Below are 23,709 nucleotides of genomic sequence, written 5' to 3' on the forward strand. Positions count from 1 at the left end.
CATCCAAATAACAATTTAAACCATTATAGGTCAATGTACAGCCTTCAACACGGAGCCTTGGCTCACACAGAACAACAAGCTATAAAGGGGCCCCAAAATTACTAGTGTAAAACCATTCAAACGGGAAAACCAACGGTCTAATAAATTTATTTTTTTCATAGGCCTATGTATATACATGCATACTTTGGCAAATCTATGAGATCAGATATCCATAAAATTTCAAAATTTTTTATATAGCTTCCCAAACTTAAAAGTCTCTAGTGTATTTGATCAAGCTTCTTTCCTTAAACATCTATGTCTTTTAGTTTTGATGTATAATACCTCTGAGAAGTCCAGATTAAATAATCAAGAATGTTTATCAATTTACATGTAACTTACCTCTATCTGAGCAATCCAATTTAAATAATCCAGGACATCCAGGAATGTCACATAGATCTCCTTTCCATCCTGTTACATAATCACATTCACATTCCCCACTTCTGATTAGTCCATGCTCAGAACATTCAGAGTTACATCCCACTCCAGCAAAACCAGGATCACATAGACAGTTCCCAGAGTTCATAGGTGTCTGAGTCCCATTAACACAAGGATCATTACAAGCTGGTCCCATCCAATCTCCTGTACAGTTCTGACATTGCGGAGGATCAAAGCTCAATTCATCACAAGTACCACGGTCATTACAGTTTGGTTCTCCTGGGCAATCAGCAACATGGCAAGCCACGCCCATCCAACCAGCAAAACACTGGCATGTCTTATCTTCACTGTTACAATCACCATGTCCACTGCACTCTATGTCTGATGAAGGATGTCTTGGACATCCTGGAACTTCACAATATGTTCCACTCCAGCCAACCAGAGGATCACAATAACAATCAAATTTACTGTCACACACACCATTGCCAGAACACTGTATGTCACATCCAGCTCCATGGTAACATGTGGTATTACATACACAAGCTGTGTTGTTTACATTTGGGGTTCCATGGATACAGGGGTCATTACATGCAGGTCCAACCCATCCAACATCACAGTTGACACATTTAGGTGGATTGTATGTAGGGTCACATAATCCACGATTATTGCAGTTGGGTTCACCTGGACAGTCTGGGTCACCACAACCTGTGTCTTCATCTGAAGAAATTAAAATAAAGATTACACTGTTAATTTAAACAATCACCTTTTTTTTTAATTATAAATCAAAAGTGTGGTTAAGATGTTAACGAAACTACAACCCAATTTGCAAATACTGTAAATCCACATATTATTGAACGCATTTATTATTGGGTTTTTTGAAGGATAGACAAAATATGAGATTAGTTATTGCCATTTCAGTAAAATCTGTATACAGATATATCTATCATATTGCCAGGTTTTTATTATTTGTGGTATCCAACAAGTAGCAATATTGGCATCAATAAAAACTTGGCAAAAATCCTGAATTTACATTCAATATGTCAACTTATCGTCTTTAAATATAGACATGTATCTAATACATAAGGCAAGCTCTAAATCATATCCTAGGTTGATGGTACATGAGAACATATTTGATAAACTGTTACAAATCTTAAATGTTACAAAGCTTATTATTTTAGCATGTACAGTAAAATGAAATTATTTACTTCATAGATTGGGTCACCAGATTCCTTTTATCACTGGCATAAATCCATTCAGCCTGACTGTCTCATATCCTCTTCAAGATACTGTGGATTCATTTCTTTTTGTGGGTCTCTATTTTCGTGGATTGAGGAAAACTTACATTTTCGTGGATATTTGATTTCGTGGTTTTGCAAATCTCTGCATACAAAACCTATAGAAAACTTGTAATTCGTTGAACTTTTTAATTTTTGGTACACCTGTACCCATGAAACCAATGAACATTGGTATTCAACTATAATAATGAATCCACACTAAAATAATTTGACTAACCTGCCCATCCTGGTTCACAGTAACATTTCCCACTGCCAGCCATACATACACCATGTCCTGAACATTCTTGTGATGACTTTGATGGACAACCTGGTCTTGTACACTTAGATTCCTGCCAGTTGTCTGTACATACACATGTACCATTCACACTACCACTGCAGCTACCATGTCCATTACATTCAGATTCACAGAATTTTCCCAAGTGGCAATCATCACACTGACATTCATCACCAACACACTGACCTTGACCGTTACAGGACATTGAACAATCACCTCCATGGTAACAAGGATCACAAACACAGTCACCAGTGGATGTACACTTTCCGTGACCAGAACATGTCGTACTCTCATGACACTGGCTGTCACAACGATGGCCAACATAATTACTGTTACAAATGCATGTTCCCCACACTGAGCATGTGCCATGACCTGAGCAGGTTGTCGCTGGGTCACAGTGATATTGACAATCATTCCCAATATATCCTGAATTACATGTACAGGCTCCTGATGAAAATGTTCCTTGACCGCTGCAGAGATTAGCACTAGTTTCACACAATGTACCAGCTGTGCCATCTGTTGAACTACCTGAGCCAATTCCACCATCTACAGATCTTTGATGTTTGAGGACTTTGTGGGTATAGTTACCAGTAAATGTTCTTATCCTTCCTCCACCTCCACCAGAACCATAATGATAACAGCAGCATCCAGAATAGCTACAACTTGACGCACAATGTGAACCTCCACTATCACCTCCATCAGCATATAGTTCTCCCCATCCTTCTATAACATCAGTATCTAGCCACACAGAACCACCACTGCCAGAACCACCACCTGATGCACCTACACCATTCATTGTTATCTCCCCTTCCAAAAACATGGCATCAATGGATACCACTCTGAAAGCAGCCCCACCAGACCCTGCATTACCATGACTACAAGTTCCACCTCCACTTCCTGCTGTCCATGGCAGACATTTTGAATCATATATTGATTTGCTACCAGGGCAGGAGCCTGAACTACACGAGTGGCCATTGCCGCCATATCCACCATGTGCTGCCCCACTTCCTCCATCACAAGCAGCGCCTGCACCAGGACCTTCCAGTTTTTTATAACCCAGCTCATTACCAGTTACAGTTCCTTCTTTCTCTAAATCAAACACCAGACTGACTAACGAAGTAGAGAGGGATACCTCCAGGGTACTAATATGTTGTATATGGAAGTACTCTGTAATCACAGTAAGTCCTTGGTTAGTAACATAATCATCATCAATTACCTGAACTTTTCCTTGATTAAGTATTGTAATTGTAGACAGCTGATACCACCCAGCTATTTGAGTGCCAATATTGCTTCCTATTAGTGATCCTGTGTAGGTAAAGACTGATGTACCCCTGATGTAAATATGGTCTAAACCAATCAGATTTCCATTCACAGTCATTACTCCCTCTATGTAGGTTGTTGGTGGCAGGATAACCGTTGACCCATCTACTGTATACAGATTACATCCAACAGAGTCACGCAGATGATCCATAGCAAAATATAGTGTAATACCATTGTTGATCCTCAACTGACCACTAGCCTCATCAATGTGGTCATAATACAAAGGTGTCTGAAACAAATGAAGATTTCTTGCCATCAAAGACATTTGTTTTTATTTTTCAAATTTATCAATAAATCCCTAATGAAAATTTATAACGAGTTCACTTATGAAGTATTTTTCACAAGATTACTGGTCAAATTTTACCTCAGAACATATAGAAAATGCTATAATGTTAATTCAGAAATCATTGTGAGCATTTATCAATGCAATTTTTATTTTTGTGATATTGAGAAAAATCCAGTTTAATATATAAAAAAATTCAAAATGCGAGTTTAAATTATTGCAATTATAACCCAATCCCATTTTTTACAATAATAACAAGAATGTGTCCCAAGTACACGGATGCCCCACTCGCACTATCATTTTCTATGTTCAGTGGACCGTGAAATTGGGGTCAAAACTTTAATTTGGAATTAAAATAAGAAAGATCATATCATAGGGAACATGTGTAAGTTTCAAGTTGATTAGACTTCAACTTCTTCAAAAACTACCTTGACCAAAAACTTTAACCTGAAGCGAACAGACGCACAGACGCACAGACGGACGAACGGAGTCACAGACCAGAAAACATAATGCCCCTCTACTATCATAGGTGGGGCATAAAAATATGGCAATAATTTCTAAATTTACAGTATTTTGTATGTTTTCATCTATTTAGCTTTTTGTTCATCCACAAAATTGCAATGTGTAATTTACAAATTTTAGCTGAGTTATCAATACTTTATCATGTGAATATAAATTGTTTGAACATGTCAATCCCATGTCTACTTTTCAAAGCATCATAAAATTTAGCCATATTTTTTGTTTGATTCTGTCTTATTGGTTGTGTTTCACAGGCATTTCTGTATGAACATGGACATTGTGATGTTTGTTGTAGATCAATATTGCTGAGTATTTCCTTTTTACACGATATTTGTGATATTTGCACTTAAGATTTAGGAAATAGATTGGTATAGAAGTAAAAGGTTTGATTTAATCCAATACTCCCCTTGAAAAATCTCCAAATCAGGATTACCATGCTTTCCATTTGTTTCATCTGTTTTAATGCTTATGCTTTCTAAATATTGAAACCAAAAAAAATCCATTTTCTTAAAAGAAATCTTGAAATTGTCCTAAAGAAAATACAAACATTATATGTGTTAAACTTAAACTAAATTATTACAATTCATTTAATATGTTTTTCAATACCTTGGTAGGGACAGCACAAGCCCTATTGTTAAGATGTATATTATCCAATAATGTATTTTCTATCTGAGTGGGATAATCACAGGAATTAACACTGCCTCTATTCAGATTATCTATCCATAGTTCCCTCCATCTATCCACTCCTACATCAGACTGTACATAGACTGTACCGGGACCACCAGGGTATGTGCCACTTCCTCCTGTGGCTACAAGGTTACCGTTAAACAACATGTTCTCTGACAGGTAAATGGTTATTCTGCCACCAGATCCAGCTCCATTGGCTAAAAAAAAAAAATGTGGTAAACATTTTGTGAACTCAAAATTTAAGGTCATCTTTTTATTTTTCCTTGTGAACTAGGCCTGTACACCTATACACTGTTCTTTAGACTTTTCTTATTTCTCGACATTTTTTGTAGGATCCTGATTTATTGGTTAACAGATTAACATTACATTATTTTTGTGCACAGTATTGCTACAGTACTTTAGAAATATACCCGTAACGAATTAAAGTAAATCAATTTTCCACTCAATCCTTTCACTTCATTTTCAGACATTCCAAGAATGTCTTTTGTATCATTGATTAAAAAATATCAAAAGATTGAAAGATTGTTATTATTCATAAAACTTGTGGTGTCTTTGTTTTGGCTTATTGCTACAGTTAGGTTTATGTTTCATGAACTAGATTGTATTAGTGAAATAATATTTGTCTATTCAATTTGAACACACCAAATATTTCTGATATAATTGTTAACAGTTTTTAAGAATTAACTCAAGCTTGAATAAATAGATCTTACATGAATAGCCTGTTCCACCATTTGCTGAAATAGTTCCATAACCTTTGAGACTTCCCAAGGTCAATTTGACACTTCCCCCACTACCAGATCCACCATGAGAAGATGTTCCCGACAAACCAGTAGTCGTTATAGTACCATCCAGACGTAGTTCCTTTAAGCATACAAACATTTATTACTCCAATGCTGTTTTTAAATCACTTTTAGAAGCTTTAGTGAACAACTATTTATTTCACAAAAAATTGTATATCATTATACTCTTGGAAGTTTGTAGCAACAAAGAGCCATAAGAAACTTCACTATTTTTTCTTTCGTTTTAATAAACATGTAATTCCAGCTTTAAAGTTAATATTAATTTAGAGAACGTCAGGCAAAATTCAATATTTCATTAATGATCAGTTATAAAGCACTTTTATTGCTTGGCTCTTTGTTGCAACGGACAAGCATTACTCTCTAAAGAAAAGTAACTTGCTGGAAAATGTAAAAACATTTGGTCATATCCTTTTCCAATATTTGAAACATTTGCTTCTTTCATAGGAGACCCCTCTATTTATAGCTTTTTCCTTCTTTGTGATTAATTATGCTGCTGACTTACCTCCCCTATATTGAATGTGATATGGCTGCCACCTGCTCCAGCATTACTGCCACCTCCACCACTTCCTGGTTCAGTGGCAGACAGTACAGATCCATACTGACTGCCTGATGATGTTATGTCGGCACTTCTACCTCCTAAAAGAAGTATGTATACAGATGAAATAAAACCATTAAATTTTAGGAAGCATTGATTGTAACATTACTTCTCATTGTAAAAAAAACAGATTTATTAAGAATTAAAACTGTAACACCTATATTTGACCACACAAACTTATTTTTTTCATTGTCAAAACGAAGAGAACACATTATTTCTTGCCAATTTTGCTTAATATATATAACTTATTTAATATTCATTCCCCAATAAACATTACATTTTCTTTGAACTTATATTTTGCTTCCTAATACATTGAACATCTAAAGAATCTCATCTGAGCATAAATAGATAGAAAAGAAACATTTTCAATAATTTTATAAGAAAATCCAAAAATACAATTTTACCTGAACTTCCATATCCTGCTCCAGATGCATAGTCTGTTGAATCTGTTCCTCTTCCTGGACCAGCACCTTTACTGTAACCATGTCCATCACCAGTGATTGTACCTCCATGTTCTACTGTAATTCTGGTAGAGTTCAAGGTCACCTTCATACTGTCTGTTTCTATTGAACCACCATTCTTCACAGTACATTTACCACTAGTTATGGTTGGGAACAGTGGATCCAAAGTAATAGTTATTTGTCCAAGGTTGTTTACAGTGATTGTTCCTATAGTAATCATACCTGGATTATAAGGATGTACTGATGTGTCTGTGTACCACATGACAATGGACCTCAGTTCACCAGTATGTGCATGTTGAGATAGAATGAGTTCTGCATTTCTTTCAATGTATAAATTTTCTATGCCAACAAGTCTTCCACTCAGGATGAATTTTTCAGCTGTTAGAACAAAATCTGTTGGTAGTACAACTTCTCCTCCCAGATCCACATGCAATCCACATGGAGTATCAAGATAAGTGTGAGTAGATTCAACAAAATGTACAATAACTTGCTGTCTGTTCTGTACACGTACCATTCCCTTCTTGTTTCCCGTAAGTTCATGGATGATAACTGTAACATTATGTATGCCGTGTGGATGATAAAAGTGGACATATGAGTATCCCTCAACTTGAACTTCATCTAACTCATAATACACACTGTTGTTTTCCATCACCATAGCTGGGTTGACTGTGTTTAGATTACCATTATCAACAGTGAGTTTAGAATGTTCGGGTTCAATTAAAGTTCTGTTCAGTCGTGGATTGTATTTCAGCTCTCTGTATTGTGGTCCTCTTTGTGATTCATACTTGTAGATTGTTCCAGGTCCACCAATACCAGACCCTGATCCTCCTTGTGACAGATACTGCCCTCCATACAAATTGACAAACCCAACATGTATTGCTATTCTGCCACCACTTCCCCCTCCACCAGAAGATCGGCCAGCTCCACCATTCACTGAAATGGTGCCATGACCAGAAATGTTGTAAGTCTGAATGAAGATACTGCCACCAGTGCCACCACCTGCATTACCACTTGTGGCTGCTGTTCCAGCAGAGGTGATTATGCCATCAATGTGAATGTTTCTTCCAACCCTCATTTTGAGGAATCCACCTCCAGACCCAGCATATGAACTACCAGCTCCACCACTTCCAAAATCCATGGGAGAAAACAAAGATCCATATGGAAAAGAATCATCTGAACCACCACCAACACCTCCATAGCTGCCACCAGAATACCCCGTACCAACACCTTCACCTTTCATTGCACTATGACCTCTACCCTCAAGATTAAGGTCACCTTCAGGTTCCATGTCAAACTCTCCAAGGTCCATGTAACCATGATTCAACAAGACTGTTCCTTGATATTTGATTTCCATGAATGATGCTGTTATTGTAAAATCATGCAATATTTTCCTGAATTCTAGGGTACTTAATTGTTTTATATTAATAGTTGGTAAGGAGAAGTTTCCCTCTTCTGAGACAAATATATATGTGCCATTATCCAAGAGTGCTGTTTGAGATGTAGCAGCTACAGATACAAAACCATCATCTTCAATATAGAAATGATGTACACCAGTCATCATTCCTTCTATGGTTGTGTTAATTCCTTGCATGTGAACCTCTGTCGGAAAGACGATCTCACTTTCATAATCAATGATATAACTGACTGGTGCTTCTGTTATATTACGGACAGATTCAATATATTCCACTATAGCTTTTTGATGACTTCTTAAGTGTAGTTGACCTGTCCTATCACCAATGAATCTATGGATGATCATTTCAACATCTTTATTTGGATGATAAATAATAACACGGGCATATCCTGCTATTTCAACTTCATTAAATTCATAGTTTGTTGTCTGATTGACCATAATCATTGTAGGTACAGAGACCAGATTACCAACATTGTCAATATGCAAGTAAAGATGATCAACTTGAAAGTATGTGTTATTTGTACTTTTCATATACTTTAAGATTCTGTATGCCAATGGTCGGAAATTATTTTCCACATAAGTTGTTCCAGCTGCACCCCCATGAGTCAGAATATTGCTACTTCCACCATCGCCACCACGGTTAGTGAATTTCCCTCCATAGCTGTATCTGTATCTACAATGGACACCAATCCTTCCTCCAGCACCTCCTCCTCCAGTTGTCCCGGCACCATTACCTCCCCTGACATTAATCTCACCATGTCCGGTGAAGTTTGTAGTAAACATGTTGACACTGCCGCCGCTGCCACCACCACTGTTACCAGAGGCACCATTATCACCCTGGATGGCTAACAAACCATTGAGTTCCATCCTCTGGCTAATGTTCCACAAAAGAACACCACCACCATTCCCACCAATACCATTGCCATTTCCTCCTCCACTACCAAATAGCATAGGATCATAAACAGAACCATATGGATGTGTTGGCAAAGTTGGGTCTGCACCACCACCATAGCCACCATGGCTAGCTCCATAACCTTGATTGCTGATTGTTTGACCAGCACCATAACCTTCCTCAGGTCCATGACCATGTCCATTAAGATGGAATATTCCTTCACTTTCAATCCAGGCATAAGAAGAGTCAATGATGGCATCATTCATATACAGATTTCCAAAATATTTGACTTTTGTTTCACTATTCCAAATATGCATAGCCTCTGTTATCTTCAGGAAACCTACAGTTCCTCCTTTCTTTACAGTCAATGTATCCCAAGCAAAGTTCCCTGGTTCTTTCACATTGTAGTATGTGCCATTTTCAATCAAGGCTGTATATGCTGTGGAGTGGAATTCAATGTCAGTTGCATCCTCTACATATAGCTCAGCTACTCCAGTTATAAGTCCGGCAAAGGTACTATCAGCTCCATGTAAATGAGTCTCTGCAGGGAGGTAAATCTCTCCACCAGCGTGAAGATCAAATCCACAAGGGGCTTCTGTTCGATTAAATATGGCTTCAGTGATTTCAACAACAACATGCTGATCATTTTTTATAATTAAAACACCTGTCTTGTCTCCAATAAAGAGATGAATGTCAACATCAACTCTTGTAGCATTGTTTGGATGGTATATCATCAGTCTAGAACTCCCGGTTAGTTCTGTCTCATTAAACACATAACTGTATCTATAGTTTTCCATAATAAGAGTAGCTGCTGGACTATACTTCAAAAGGTTATCTGTGTGCACATATTTGTGGTCTACGTCAAAATATGTCATGTTATGCACAGGGTCATACTTCTTGGCTCGATATTCTATAGGTCTTGAATTTTCTTGTACAAATGTCGTTCCTGCAGCTCCAGCTCTTGAGGAAGAGTATAAACCTCCACCATCACCACCATAGTTGTGATATTCTCCACCATAGGAGTACCTCCATTCACAGTGTACACCGATCCTTCCTCCTGCTCCACCACCACCACTACCAAAACCATTACCCCCAGCAACCAAGATTTCACCATGTCCTGTCATATTTAAAGCCTCGATCAACAAACTGCCTCCACTTCCACCTCCTGAATTGCTAGACGATCCATCTCCCCCATTTAGGGTAAGAATTCCATCCATTTCTAGCAGAGCACCGACTTTCCAGACCAGGAATCCACCACCTGTCCCACCAGTTCCCCCTCCATTACCACCACCACTACCAGCATACTCCATGGTTGGATAGGCAGTCCCATTACCTGGTTTGAAGAGAGAATTGTATGGTATACCACCAAAATCTGGTTCTGGTCCTCCACCCCAGCCTCCATGGCCAGCTCCCCAACCAACTGAACCCTCGGTCCAGCCTTTTCCATAACCAGTCTCTGCAGGATTTCCTACAGCATTGAGATTAAACTCTCCTTCAGCTTCAACATTTCCATAGCTTGATCTAATCAGTGCTAAATTCATAAGTAATAGACCTTCATATTTGACATAAAATTCCGCCACTGTAATAGACATAGGGTTAGAAATCTGTCGAAAGTTTGCTTTTGAGTTCCTCATTACTTTCAGAATGGCCCATTCAAAGTTTCCTTGTGGTGTAATGCGAATTCTTGTTCCATTAGTTAACAATGCTGTGTGACCAGTGGAAAAGAAAATAACATCAGCTCCACCTCTAATTAGTAATTCTTCAATACCTGTGATCAGACCTGCAAACCAATTCCTTCTACCAACAAGATTGACTATTTCGGGGAACAAAACCTCAGATTTTGCATCAATTTTAAAGCTTACAGGTGCATATGTTTCATTAGATACAGATTCAACAACTTCTACAAACAAAGTTTGTCTCTGTCTTATGTGAATAAGTCCAGTTAAATCTCCCTGCATTTCATGAACTATAACTTCAACTTCTGCCCCAGAGGGTGGATAATCAAAAATCAAATTAGCATGCCCTCTCACATCCATTTCATCAAAGGCATAGCTGGTCGTTTCTCCTTCATTTACACTTGAATATAACCATGGCTCACCGTGATTTACATACAAGTGAGCATCAATATCATTATTGTCAATCAATATTCTACGGTGATTTCCAACTCTTATTGTTTCATTTAGAACTTTGTCATATTTGATATCCTCATAATCTGGTCCCCTATTTGTTTCCTCAATGAAAACAGTACCAGCTGCTCCTGAAAGCATTCCATTTGAACCATAACCTCCATAAGCATTCAGTAGTCCTGCAAATCTTCTGTCAAAGTGGATTAAGAGACCTATTCTACCACCACTTCCTCCTCCGCCTCCTCCTGAGATGGATCCATTACCTCCACTACAATCCACATGACCATAACCTGTGAAATTAAGGGTCTCAATGAATATACCTCCCCCACTGCCACCACCTGCATTAACTCCCTGGCCATTTTCTCCTTGCATGGTTACTTCTCCATCAATCCACAGGTGTGTACCAACCTTCCAAACAAGATAACCCCCTCCTCTTCCTCCTATTCCTTTACCATTTCCTCCACCACTGCCTTCATCTTTAGGAATATAAACAGAGTCATATGGAAATCCACCTGTATTTGGTTTTGTGGCACCACCGTGGCCACCATGAGCTCCACCATAACCCACATTTCCATCCGTACTTCCATTCCCAGGACCAGACTCAGGACCATATCCCATGTAGTCAAGGTACAAGAATCCCTCACTTTCTACTACCCCTTCATCAGAGTAAATAGTCCCATCTGTCATGTATACAAGTCCCTGGTACATAATATGGAATTTGATAAGCTGCAACACAAGGTCAGCTTCTGTTTCAGTAAATCTAGCCACGGACCCTCTCTGTATTGTAAATATGGTAAGACTGATATTCCCTGGCTTTGTCATGTGCGTATAGGTTCCATTTTCTCTTAGAGCTGTTTGTGAGGTGGAGTAAAATTCAACATCAGCTCCTTCAGCTATTGTTAGGTTCTGGACATTGGTCATCAGACCCTTAAGTTCACTTCTAGTTCCTAACATTATAACTGTGGACGGCAAGACAATTTCTGTTCCTTTTTCTACTTTGTAGCTTACTGGTGCTACAGTATAGCCTGTTGTGGATTCTTTGTATTCAACATGAATAACTTGTCCTTCTAAGATATGCATCAGTCCTGTTCTGTCACCATCAAATTTGTGGACTATCAGTTCTGATATGGATCCATACATCTGTAACACAACATGATTATTGGCCTCCAGTTCGTCAAATTCAAATTCATAATTCCCATCATCTGTTGTTATAATAGTGGGTGAGATGTGATTTCTGTTGTCATTATCAATGTACAGTTTTACAAATCCATCCTTGAACACCAAACCTTCAGTTGTGTTTACATATTCTTTAGCAGTCAGTCCTTCAGTGTTAGAATCAGTGAAGTAGATAGTTCCAGCGGCACCATTCTTATCATTATCAGTCCTAGATGAGCCACTATAGCCACCATAGGTTATATAATCACCAGTGTATTCCCTGTACCATGTGACATGGGCGGCAATCCTTCCTCCACCACCTCCATGTCCATTGTTGTGTCCCACTCCACCTTCTGTCGTAGCCAGACCATGTCCTGAGAAGTTGACAGCAACAACATGGATACTGCCACCACTGCCACCTCCACTGTTGGTATCTGTAGCATTGCCACCTAGACTCATTAATACTCCATCCAAGTGTAGGTATCTGGCTACATCAACATCAATAACTCCTCCTCCTTGACCTCTGTTAGTTCCACCTCCTTTGCTTCCTGGGTGTAATGGTTTTTTGTATGATCCATAGCATTGAGCTGAAATATAAAAAAAAAATCAGCACATAAAAGGAGTATGATGCATAATAAAATTCAAAACTTTCCGATGAAATTTGTTTAAAATGTACACACACAATAAATATTAACTTTACTATCTACAATCAATATTATTTTGAAACTTTTTTTCCTAATAAAAAGATTTGTAATGAATCAAATAACTCTCAACACTCACTCACTAAGGGTATGAGCCCTTAAGTGTAACAGAAAACCTTAACCTATAACAACTGTAAGTCATAAGCATTTTAATATGATTTGCAATCAATTTTGATCTTATTTGGAAAAGAACCAGGGATTACTTTGTTTACTTCAAGATTTGTTTTCTACCTTCTCAATCATGCTTATAATACCTGTAGTATAATTTGACTTGACATTTCCACCACCATAACCACCATGACTTCCACCGACTCCAAATCCACCATTTGTCACCATTCCATCTCCTGGTGAATCCCATACTACACTCCTCCCTGATGTGTTGAGTTTAGCTTCCCCTTCCATGTGTATGGTGCCAGCTATAATTGTGATATTATCAGCAGTAATGTGAGAGTCATATCTCATCATGAGGTCAGAAACCTCTAATTTCAGAACAGTATCATGTATGATTTCTGTTATAGCCTGCATAGACAAATGTCCAAATCCAATTGTACCTGAAATATAGATTGGAAATTACTTCTCCAACTTTTGAAACAAATGATCTCACAATAGTATAAGTATAAGATTAAATACATTTCTTTTAGGTAATAAAAAACTGACATGTCAGCAAGGGTCTCACATTTTTTGTGAGGCACAGACACTGTTGCATAAAACACATTTTGTGTTAATAGGTTGTCAATTTTCAAAAATTTAGACACCTGCACTTAACTCCGGATATGTTCTCGATAAATACAAGTTTTGTTAAAATCCAAGCACTAATTACTTTGGTCGGATTTTTTTTGTAATTTATAGGCAACCAATAATTTTTGAAACAGAGAATGATTTTTGTGTAGAATAGTATACCTTCATATGGATTTTCCTAGAAAAAAAACCCAGTTATTTCTCAAAATTATCATACATCAATTTTGTAGACATCATAGCACAAAAAGAGGTATAGGGTTCAAAATTTGTGATTTTTAAACAAAAATTGACATCTTAAATTATATCAATATATACCTCCATCCAAAGTAACATATTGGCCACCCATCCATCTACTATTTGTTGCTGTCTGTGCTATATGTACAGCTCTTCCTTCATCTAAAGTCAAATTCATTACACCAGCCAAATGTCCATCTAGATCCAGAGCTGGTACTTCACTACCTATCAGTCTGAAGTCAGCTGATGCCCACATTTCTCCACCATATCTGACAATGAAATTACTTGGTGGGGAAGATCTTAAAACACTGAATTTATCAAATTCAATATAGAATTTCTGTTTGTCTTGTATATGAAGATAGCCAGACTTGTCGCCTAGGATCAGTCCCAAGTTGATTGTATCGATGTTATCTCCTCCATCAGCAATTTCAAGCATGGCCTACAAAAGAATATATGGTATAATCAATTAATTCACCTACTTTATATAAAATGAATTTTAATGTTTGAAAGAAAAACATTTCTGCTTTTATAAAGTGATGATTTTATTCTATCATAAATAATGTTTGTAAAAGAGCTGCATATTTATTGGTAAACAAACATCTTTGGGTTGCTGATAAAGATGCTTGAAGTCTATTCAAACAAGGAAAGGACCATGCAGTACCAATGACATAAACCAAACTTCTAATGGTATTTATATAAAATCTTGTTACTGAAAACACTAATCTAATAATATACTATAAATATAATTGCAGAAGTTTGGCTTTATAAATATTTTGATATGACAGTGATCGGGAAGGACGTGCGCCCTGCACCTATAGCGCATATCGACCAGAAATGGCGCATAGAGTGACTTATGTAAGCGCCCATGTGGCGCACGATATTTTTCACTTCGTTTCGAAACGTTTAGATATCATCAAAATGGATTAACGATCGTATTCTGTGCCGCCATGTGTGTGTACACAACTGTGTAATGTTCCTCCAATGATAGGAGCACCTATATATTTTTGGGACGTCTCGGGTGTTTTCCTATGGTAATAATAGAACCATGCGGTACAACTGATTACCCAAAAAACGTAATTAACCATCAATCATGTTATTATTTTTCATAAACAACTTTAAATTTGTGCAATTTGGCTAGTACAGACGAAATTTATCTTTTTTATTTTTGTCTCCATAAAAGGCGCTTGACTGTCTTTGGCTCGTTTTGACATTTTGTAAACATGCCTTCAACGAATTGTTGTTTTTTTTCTATCATTTAATGGTACTCTTTACTGTTATTGTTGTCATTGTGATGAAGTAATAATAATACAAGAAGTGCAGAGGATATGCCAGAAACGTCCTCTAATACGGAACATTGGAATAAGTATGGTATCGACGAAGACCCAAATTTAATGTAAAACAAACATGAACAAGACAAGACAACAGTACCAGTTTAAACATTGTAAATAAAGGTTATCTTAAATATTGTCTGGTTTGGAAGAACTTATTTTATATTCTTTGAAATTGAAATTACAAAATCACAGCAACAATATCCATGATATTATTTAGAATCAGTAAGGTAAGTACAAAAAATGTACCACCACCTCTTTGGCGAAATATACACCACTAATTTTTTTTTTTCACTGTAGTCAATTAAAATCATGCAAATGGCCCACTCATTTGACAACATGGCCCATATTTTTTTTATATGGCCCATTGAATTTATTTTTGAGGGGCCCTGGGCCCATAGGGAAAAAATCCTTCCAGATCACTGTATGAGCGTCACTGATGAGTCTTTTGTAGACGAAACGCACTTCTGGTGTACCAAATTGTAATCCTGGTACCTTTGATAACTATTCACATAAATCCAGAAAATAATTCTTTATTTATTTTTCTTTTTTTCAGATATTTTCATACCCTTTTACAGAAATTTATGTTTTCACCGATGCCAGTCAAATAATTTCTATTTATCAGGAATGACTGTACCAATTTTTTCACCTGAAGTTTTTCAAATCATGATGACTATCATTGGCTGTGCTGCAAAAACAACTTGTTAAATTAAGATGCAGTAATATATGCATTTGCTATAGTATTATCTGCCACTCAGGATTATATTTTAACTAGTATACATACCATGTTATTCAGCATAAGATGATCAAAGTTAAGGTCAGCATCATTATCTATCTCATCACCATTTGTTACGTTCCTAGGATTCCTCTCGTTGACAATAACAGGTTTAGGTGGATCTAAGTTTTTACCATCCAGATACAGTCGACTTTGGTATGTAAATATTCCAGTCTTATCCTCAACAAACACAGTCCCTGGACCTCCTCTGTCACCTGTTGTGGTTCCTGTTTCTCCATAGGCCAACAGCTTCCCTCCATACTCATTGTTGTCTCGAGCATGAATACCTATTCTCCCTCCAGCTCCTCCACCAGCAGTAGTATGACCTTTTCCTCCAATGGCTGACAGTTTACCATGACCTCTAAATGATCCTGTGTGAAAAAAAGGTACAGCTTTATACATGCATCCCGGACATGCATACAGGTTAACATGTGAATGTTGAAAACTCAAATCTTTATGCACAATATGATTGTACAATTTTCTGACCCTTTAGCATCAGAGACCCTCATCTATTCACATATCTAATTAAAACAAACTAGATATCATTGAGATGGGAGCCATCTCTGTGGGCCCCGCTGTGAATAATGTGCATTAAAAAATTGTATCTTTACCATAAGACATGGGTTTGTCAACTGAAATCAAAGTTTTTGACCTTGACCTTTGACCTAGGAAGTTGTAAATAAATTATGACACACCCTTTGGTGTTGGTTTATAAACATGTCAAGTATAAACTTTGAAATGATAATGGTTCTCAAGATATAGAGCGGACACGATCTTTACCATAGGACATGGGGTTGTCAACTGAAACCAAAGTTTTTGACCTTGAACTTTGCCCTAGGCAGTCGTTCATAAATTATGACACACCCTCTGGTGTTGGTTCATATACATGTCAAGTATAAACTTTGAAATCATAACGGTTCTCAAGATATAGAGCGGACACGATCTTCACCACAGGACACAGGGTTGTCAACTGAAATTAAAGTTTTTGACCTTGACCTTTGACCTAGGAAGTTTTACATACATCATGACACACCCTCTGGTGTTGGTTAAAATGAATGTCAAGTTTAAACTTTGAAATCATAACGGTTCTCAAGATATAGAGCGGACACGATCTTCACCACAGGACACAGGGTTGTCAACTGAAACCAAAGTTTTTGACCTTGACCTTTGACCTAGGAAGTTTTACATACATCATGACACACCCTCTGGTGTTGGTTAAAATGGATGTCAAGTATAAACTTTGAAATCATAACGGTTTTTAAGATATAGAGCGGACACAAAGTTAAAGTGTTACGGACGGACAGACGGACGGACAGACGGACGGACGGACGGACAGACTGATCACTATAGGGCGACCCGCCTTAGTCGGCGGGGCCCTAATAAAACAATATTTGGCACAACCAAACTATATATGCTTAGGTATTATATGTGTTTTGTGCCATCTTATCTTGAAATCTGTCTAAGGTTATTTAAAAGGTAAAGTTTGAGACAGGAAGGCACTTTAAGAATTTTCATTCAAATAAAGAAAATCAAGTTATCTTATTTTATTATTGCAACAGTTTTTACAAATACAAAATATCTTAAATTGATTCCATTATTTTAACCTTAATTAGCATTATAGGGGAGACAACTCATATTTCTTTTCCATATTATAGCAAGAAAACAAGTTTGTTCCCCATTTTCCTGTTTAATTCTCTAAAATAATTTTATAAGGGCTGTCCTCTTATATTCTATTTCAAGTTTGTCATTTTTTTTTTATTCATATAGAAATGCTATTGCCTGTATAAACCTCAAAAAGTGTGGCAATTTTCAATAACCTGTAACCTTAAAACAGGCCCTGTAATCTAATTTTCATAATATTTTTTGGCATTATATAAAAAAAGATTTGCTATTATTGTAACTGTTTTCACAAATACAGAATATTTTTATTTGATTCCATTTTTATAAGCTTAACATTATAGGCTATGGGGAGATAACTCACAATTTTTTTTCTTTCTTACAGCAAGAAGCCAAGGCTCTGTATTGAAAGCCTTACTTTTGACCTTGTTAACTTTTTTTTACATTGTGACTTGGATGAAGAGTTGTCTCATTGACACTCATACCACATCTTTTTATTTATATTGTCATTTTTTTGTATTATATCTCCAAACTTCCTCATAGAAGTAAAGTTATTTTTGCCCATGTTTTTCTTAACATTTAATATTTAACTACTGAATCTCAGAAATAAGTTTATGTTTTTATAATGCCTAAGTTCAAATAAATAGATAAAAATAAAATACCTGCAATAATCCAGATGGAGCCACCACTGCCACCTCCACTGAGGTTTGAACCATCTCCTCCATCAGCTTCGATCATACCATCAGTGATCATTATAGCCCCTACTGTTAATTTGGCCTTGCCACCTCCTCTGCCACCAACCACACCACTAGTACCATTTGCTCCTTGACTTCCTGAGTCATTTGGTTTATACAGAGATCCATATGATGCACCTCCATTGTTGGAATTTCCAGGAGCTTTAAAAAAAAGACAAGCAACATTCCAATATAAAAATTTTACTTTGACAGAAAATCAATTAATACTCTGTGGAACATGTTTTTGAAAATCACGATTTTTTTAGAATATGAAGCATACCAAAAAAGCATCTGTTTAACAAAATATTAAAACAATGGTGCCATATTACATTCAATAAAATCCAGTCTTAGAGGAGTTGTTCTTTCAAGATTAATTAAAGACAAACTTAGTATGAAAAGGGGTACTAATAAATGAAATAGTTATCATATCCACATCTGCTACAGACAATAAACAACATTCAACAAAACAACTATTTCATAAATTTCCTGAATTAAAGTTCATGTCAGGGCTTTTTATAGCCAACTATAGGGTACGAGTTTTTCTCATTGTTGAAGGCCGTATGTGTGCCTATAAATGCTTACATCCACTTCATTTGAACTTATGGGACAGTAGTACTATCAACAATCATTCCTAATCTCCTTATTTTATATGTTGTTTTTTTTTTATTTCTGTGAAAATGTACTTACAACCTCCACCCAATGTTGCATGCCCTGCTCCTGCAGACTTGACTGTAGGTTGGCCAATGCCTCCTGACGGTGCAGTGGCTATACATTGGAAACTTGCTAATGGTTCCAAGTAAAAATCTGTAGCCTCTATTAAGAATGCATCAGCTTTAAACAAAGCACTGTATTTTATATCCTGGAAAATAACCAAATAGTTTCTTAATATTGGAAGGCTATTAAAATCTATGTTTTTACAGTATGACAAATTTTGAATTTATGAAAATGTGTATCTACTAGTAATATATTTATTGCAAATACTGAAATAATTTAATGATAATCATGAAAAGCTTAATTTTTTTTTCCAAAAAACATTTCATGATCTCAACTGACCATTTCTAACATTATTTTCTCTCAAACTTTCTTTTTTAGTTTGTCCTATCAACATTTACCCAAAACTTTTATTTTTCACTGACATATTTGATCATGAAATTATTGCCAGACTGTAAATCTAAATAAGTTTACCTACCAAGAATCCCACAGAAAGTTTTAGCTCCATTGGAGGTGGCAGTTCCATTATTGCCTCAGCACCTTCTTCTAAACTGGCAAACTTAAACCACCCAGCTACTCCTCGTGCATATTCTCCATTATCTATAAAGCTTGTTCTTGCCATTGGTCCTATGCTTATTTTCCTACCAGGGACAATCCTCAAGTGCCTCACTCCTACCATCTCACCAAACCATTTAAAGGCAATTTCTCCCTGTCCCAACATATAGACCAAAGGAGACAGGAATGCTACACCTCCATCTTCAATCCATAAATTAATTGGTTCTTTAGTAAGATTCTGGAATTCCTCTATGTAAGCGATATGATTTTGTTTGAGATGAATTCTAGCACTCTTATCTCCATACACTTTAGTAGTTGTCAGTGTCCTATTCACGACTCCTTCTTTCAGTTGTAATGTTACGTTATTAAATAGGTGAACCTCATCAAAGTAATATTTTGTTTTACCAGGCTCGTCCAGAATGAAGTAATGATCCCATGTGCGTTTGTTGTTGTCTAGGTGAAGCTGTTCATAGTCCCTCCCATTACGTGTATCCTTGATGTAAACAGATCCTGGACCTCCATCAGATAAGTAGCCATGTGTCCCACTACCACCAAGATTGTTGTAATGTCCATGGTAATAGATCTCTGTGTCGAGATAAAGACCAATCCTGCCTCCTGCCCCTCCTGAAGCACCATTACCTCCATTAATGCCAATAACACCATGTCCCTCTAGGTTGTGTGATTTAATATAAATACTACCTCCACTCCCTCCACCTCCTAATGTTGCACCATCAGAACCATCAGCAGAAACCTCTCCATCTACCAACAGGTGCTTGGCTATATTGAGGTCAATGATACCACCTCCTTTACCACCATTAGAACTGACACTGCTACCTCCTCTACTTCCTCTCAAATCAGGTGTATACATACTGCCATAATAACCACCTCCTTCACGGATTGAAGTATGACTTGCTTGGTTATAGAGAGCACCTCCATTGCTGGCATGTCCTCCCCCTGTGGCAACCTCAGAGGTACTTACGCTGATACCAGACCCTTGCGAACTATCTAGTGTATCCAAAGTTCTGTCTGTGGCTGACGTTGTCACTTTAGAACCAGCTTCAATGTTGAATGTACTGGTATTTAGGTAGATACTTTCAGCTGAGATTGTTGCCTTGTATCTACAGTCTATTTTGCCAATATTAGTAAGCATTGGTTTATCTGGAGCATATTGTATTGTGGAAAATGCTCTAAGGTCAACAGAACCAAATGTTGTTTGCCCATTATCATCTTTGTACAAATAAGTCTTTCCCTTGTCAGAATATGTTCCATCTCCTAACATGGCCGTATGACCATTCTGACCAATGTAAATTAGAGTTTCAAATCCCAGAGCTAAGTTAGCCACACCTGTGAATCTCCCATATATTTGTACAGATCTAGATTCCGTGTAACCCGTCATGTGAACACCTTTGCCATAGATATAAGAAATAGCTGGTATAATGATTTCTCCTCCATTGTCCACTATGAAGTTGACACCAGAGGTCAGTGCTTGTCTTATGCCTTGTTCATACTCCACAATAAAACGTTGATTATTGTGAAGATGTAACAGACCACTTCTGTCACCATATAACTGTCTTATGTCCATAAATATATCTATTCCTTTGTCTCTAACTTGTAAGGATGCCTTCCTCATGATATGAACTTCATCAAAGTAAAACTCTGTCTGTGTCTGTTCATCTATAGTGGAGTACTTTTCAATGGATCTGTCAAGGTTGTCTAACATCAATCTTCTGTAAGCCACACCTTTTCTAATGTCCTCTAAATAAACAGTACCACCCCCAGCAGCAAGTTCATCATTTGACCCTGCTCCTCCAAAAGCATAGTATTCTCCTTCATATTCTATCACCAGTTTAGAATCAATAGATATCCTTCCAGCTGATCCTGCTCCATAATATCCACTTCCACTTCCTCCAACAGTGGAGAAGACACCATACCCTTCAATGTAATAGGTCTCTATCCAAATACTACCTCCACTTCCACCACCAAGGGTTGAACTGCTGCCATTCACTGAGATCTCACCATCATTGATGACTGATAAACCTGCTTTGAGATAGATTTTACCTCCTCCTCTACCACCAGTTGAATGTGCTCGACTTCCTGTATCTTTTGGGTGGTAAATAGACCCATAGGAATCCCCAGCAATAGTTTTTGATCCACCACCAACTCCACCATGGCCTGCACCACCATACGTTCCATTAGCTTTGCCACTTAGAATGTCAATATTTTCTGAGCCTATCCTATCTTCACTGGCTGCTGATAGCTTTGCTTCCAACTCAATATTGATATTTGAACAGGAGATGTTGAAATAATCTGCTGTTATTCTAGACTTGAATTTGGCATTTAGTGTTCCTACTAACATTTCTGCTCCTGTATTCTCATCAAAGTCCAAAGAGCTGCCAGGGTCAAGTTGTAAGAGTCCAAATGATACTCTTGCTTGGGTTGACAATTCTGTGGCTTTAAGTGGTATGATCCAGGCATTGGAGCCCATTCTCATGTGCCTCGTTGTTCCAACAATCAAGTTTACAGCTCCTCTCATTATTCCATCAAGATCCAAGGCAGTTGTGCCCTTTCCTAAGATTGTTGTTGTCTCTGATAAGATGAACTCTCCACCATTATGAAGTTCAAGATTAATCTCTAATTTTGAGATAAGTACATCTAAGGAGAACCTCTCCAAGGTACCAATTTGATTTTGTCTCATTCTGATTAAACCAGTTCCATCCCCATTTACATTCTTGACATTAAGCAATCTGTTCTTTCCATCTTCTGTCACTTGAAGCTTGGCATAATTTTCAACATTAAGCAAATCAAAATTAATATCTGTATTGTTTTCATTCAGTGTCAAATAGTGAATAGTTTGACCATTTTCATTATCTACAGTTAAAGTTTCAAATTCATTCTTGCCACTACCAATTTTAGTGTATATAGAACCAGGACCACCTCTACCATTTGTTGCAGATGAATCACCACCTTTAGCCCTATATGCTCCTACACCAGTATATAGATCCTCCTCAGAATAAGCAGCAATTCTACCACCACTTCCTCCTCCTGCTGAGGAACTACTTGTATCTCCTCCATTACTCTCCATTAGACCAAATCCTTTCAACATGGAGGCACATTTGACATATATACTGCCACCACTGCCACCGCCACCACTGGTAGAGGAATCACCATTAGCCCTCAAGATACCATCCAATGTAAATATATCTGTCTGTATAGAGATATATCCACCTCCCTGCCCTCCATTGCCACCTTTAGATCCTTTCAGTAGTGGAACATATAGGGATCCATAGGGTGTAGAAGTGGTAGATAAACTGAAACCATTACCAACTCCACCCTCACTCGCAAATGATCCTCCATTGTTATTAGTACCATGAGCTGTAGATGGAGCCTCACTATCTAATGCTTTACCAACAACATTCAGTTCAGCACCACGTTCCATTGTTAGCGTGGCAATTTTCAGGTCAACAAAGTCAGAATATAGAACAATGTATCGCTTCATATCCATGGAAACAGCTATCAATTGTAAGCCAACTGATGGAGAGAAAGTGGATCCAAATTTAAGGCCAATGTAACCTAATGAGTACACTCCTGGTGTTGAAGCACTGACATCATAAACACCTCCAGAATATGTCGCAGTCATTGAAGTAGGCTCTAGAATAACTGTACCTCCATTTTCCACAATAAGATTGTTAAAAGTAACTCTTCCTTTCAGATTAACAGTACAGCCACTAACAGTCATGTTCAGAGGAACATGTAGTGTGGCCTGCTCTGCAAGGTCAATGTTTATATTTGTAATAAAATGCCTTTGTTCACCTTCAAATACTTCAGCTTTCAAAATTTGTTGATTTTGGACATTCATTGTTCCAGTGTTGTCACCATTGATGTTATCAATTCTAAGAAACGTAGTGGCTCCTTCTATGTCAGCATATGAATATCCTAAAAACAAATAACAAAATTCAACAAGTATATTTTTCCAATGTTATTATGCCATTTTTAAGAATGCAGTTTTACAATTCATGCAAGTTATGTTTTTTTCATTTTATTTATTCCACAAAAAAATGTGTCCATATATGGGCAACATTAATTA

The 23,709-nt window shown here is 37.2% G+C and overlaps 1 protein-coding gene across 1 annotated transcript in view; it reads right to left on the minus strand.

Moving 5' to 3' along the window:
- The window catches only part of LOC139515761 (uncharacterized), a gene marked incomplete in the record, with an annotated part of 192,747 nt that overhangs the window by 34,116 nt on the left and 134,922 nt on the right, over positions 1 to 23,709 (minus strand). The window contains 12 exon segments of the mRNA XM_071305446.1: positions 379 to 1,131; positions 1,927 to 3,532; positions 4,712 to 4,989; positions 5,503 to 5,653; positions 6,095 to 6,228; positions 6,592 to 12,819; positions 13,188 to 13,484; positions 13,987 to 14,344; positions 16,018 to 16,379; positions 18,288 to 18,521; positions 19,047 to 19,218; positions 19,549 to 23,558. Of these exon segments, the coding sequence (XP_071161547.1) occupies positions 379 to 1,131; positions 1,927 to 3,532; positions 4,712 to 4,989; positions 5,503 to 5,653; positions 6,095 to 6,228; positions 6,592 to 12,819; positions 13,188 to 13,484; positions 13,987 to 14,344; positions 16,018 to 16,379; positions 18,288 to 18,521; positions 19,047 to 19,218; positions 19,549 to 23,558 (14,583 nt within the window).

The sequence above is a fragment of the Mytilus edulis genome, chromosome 1, assembly GCF_963676685.1.
Source record: "Mytilus edulis chromosome 1, xbMytEdul2.2, whole genome shotgun sequence".
NCBI lineage: Eukaryota > Metazoa > Mollusca > Bivalvia > Mytilida > Mytilidae > Mytilus > Mytilus edulis.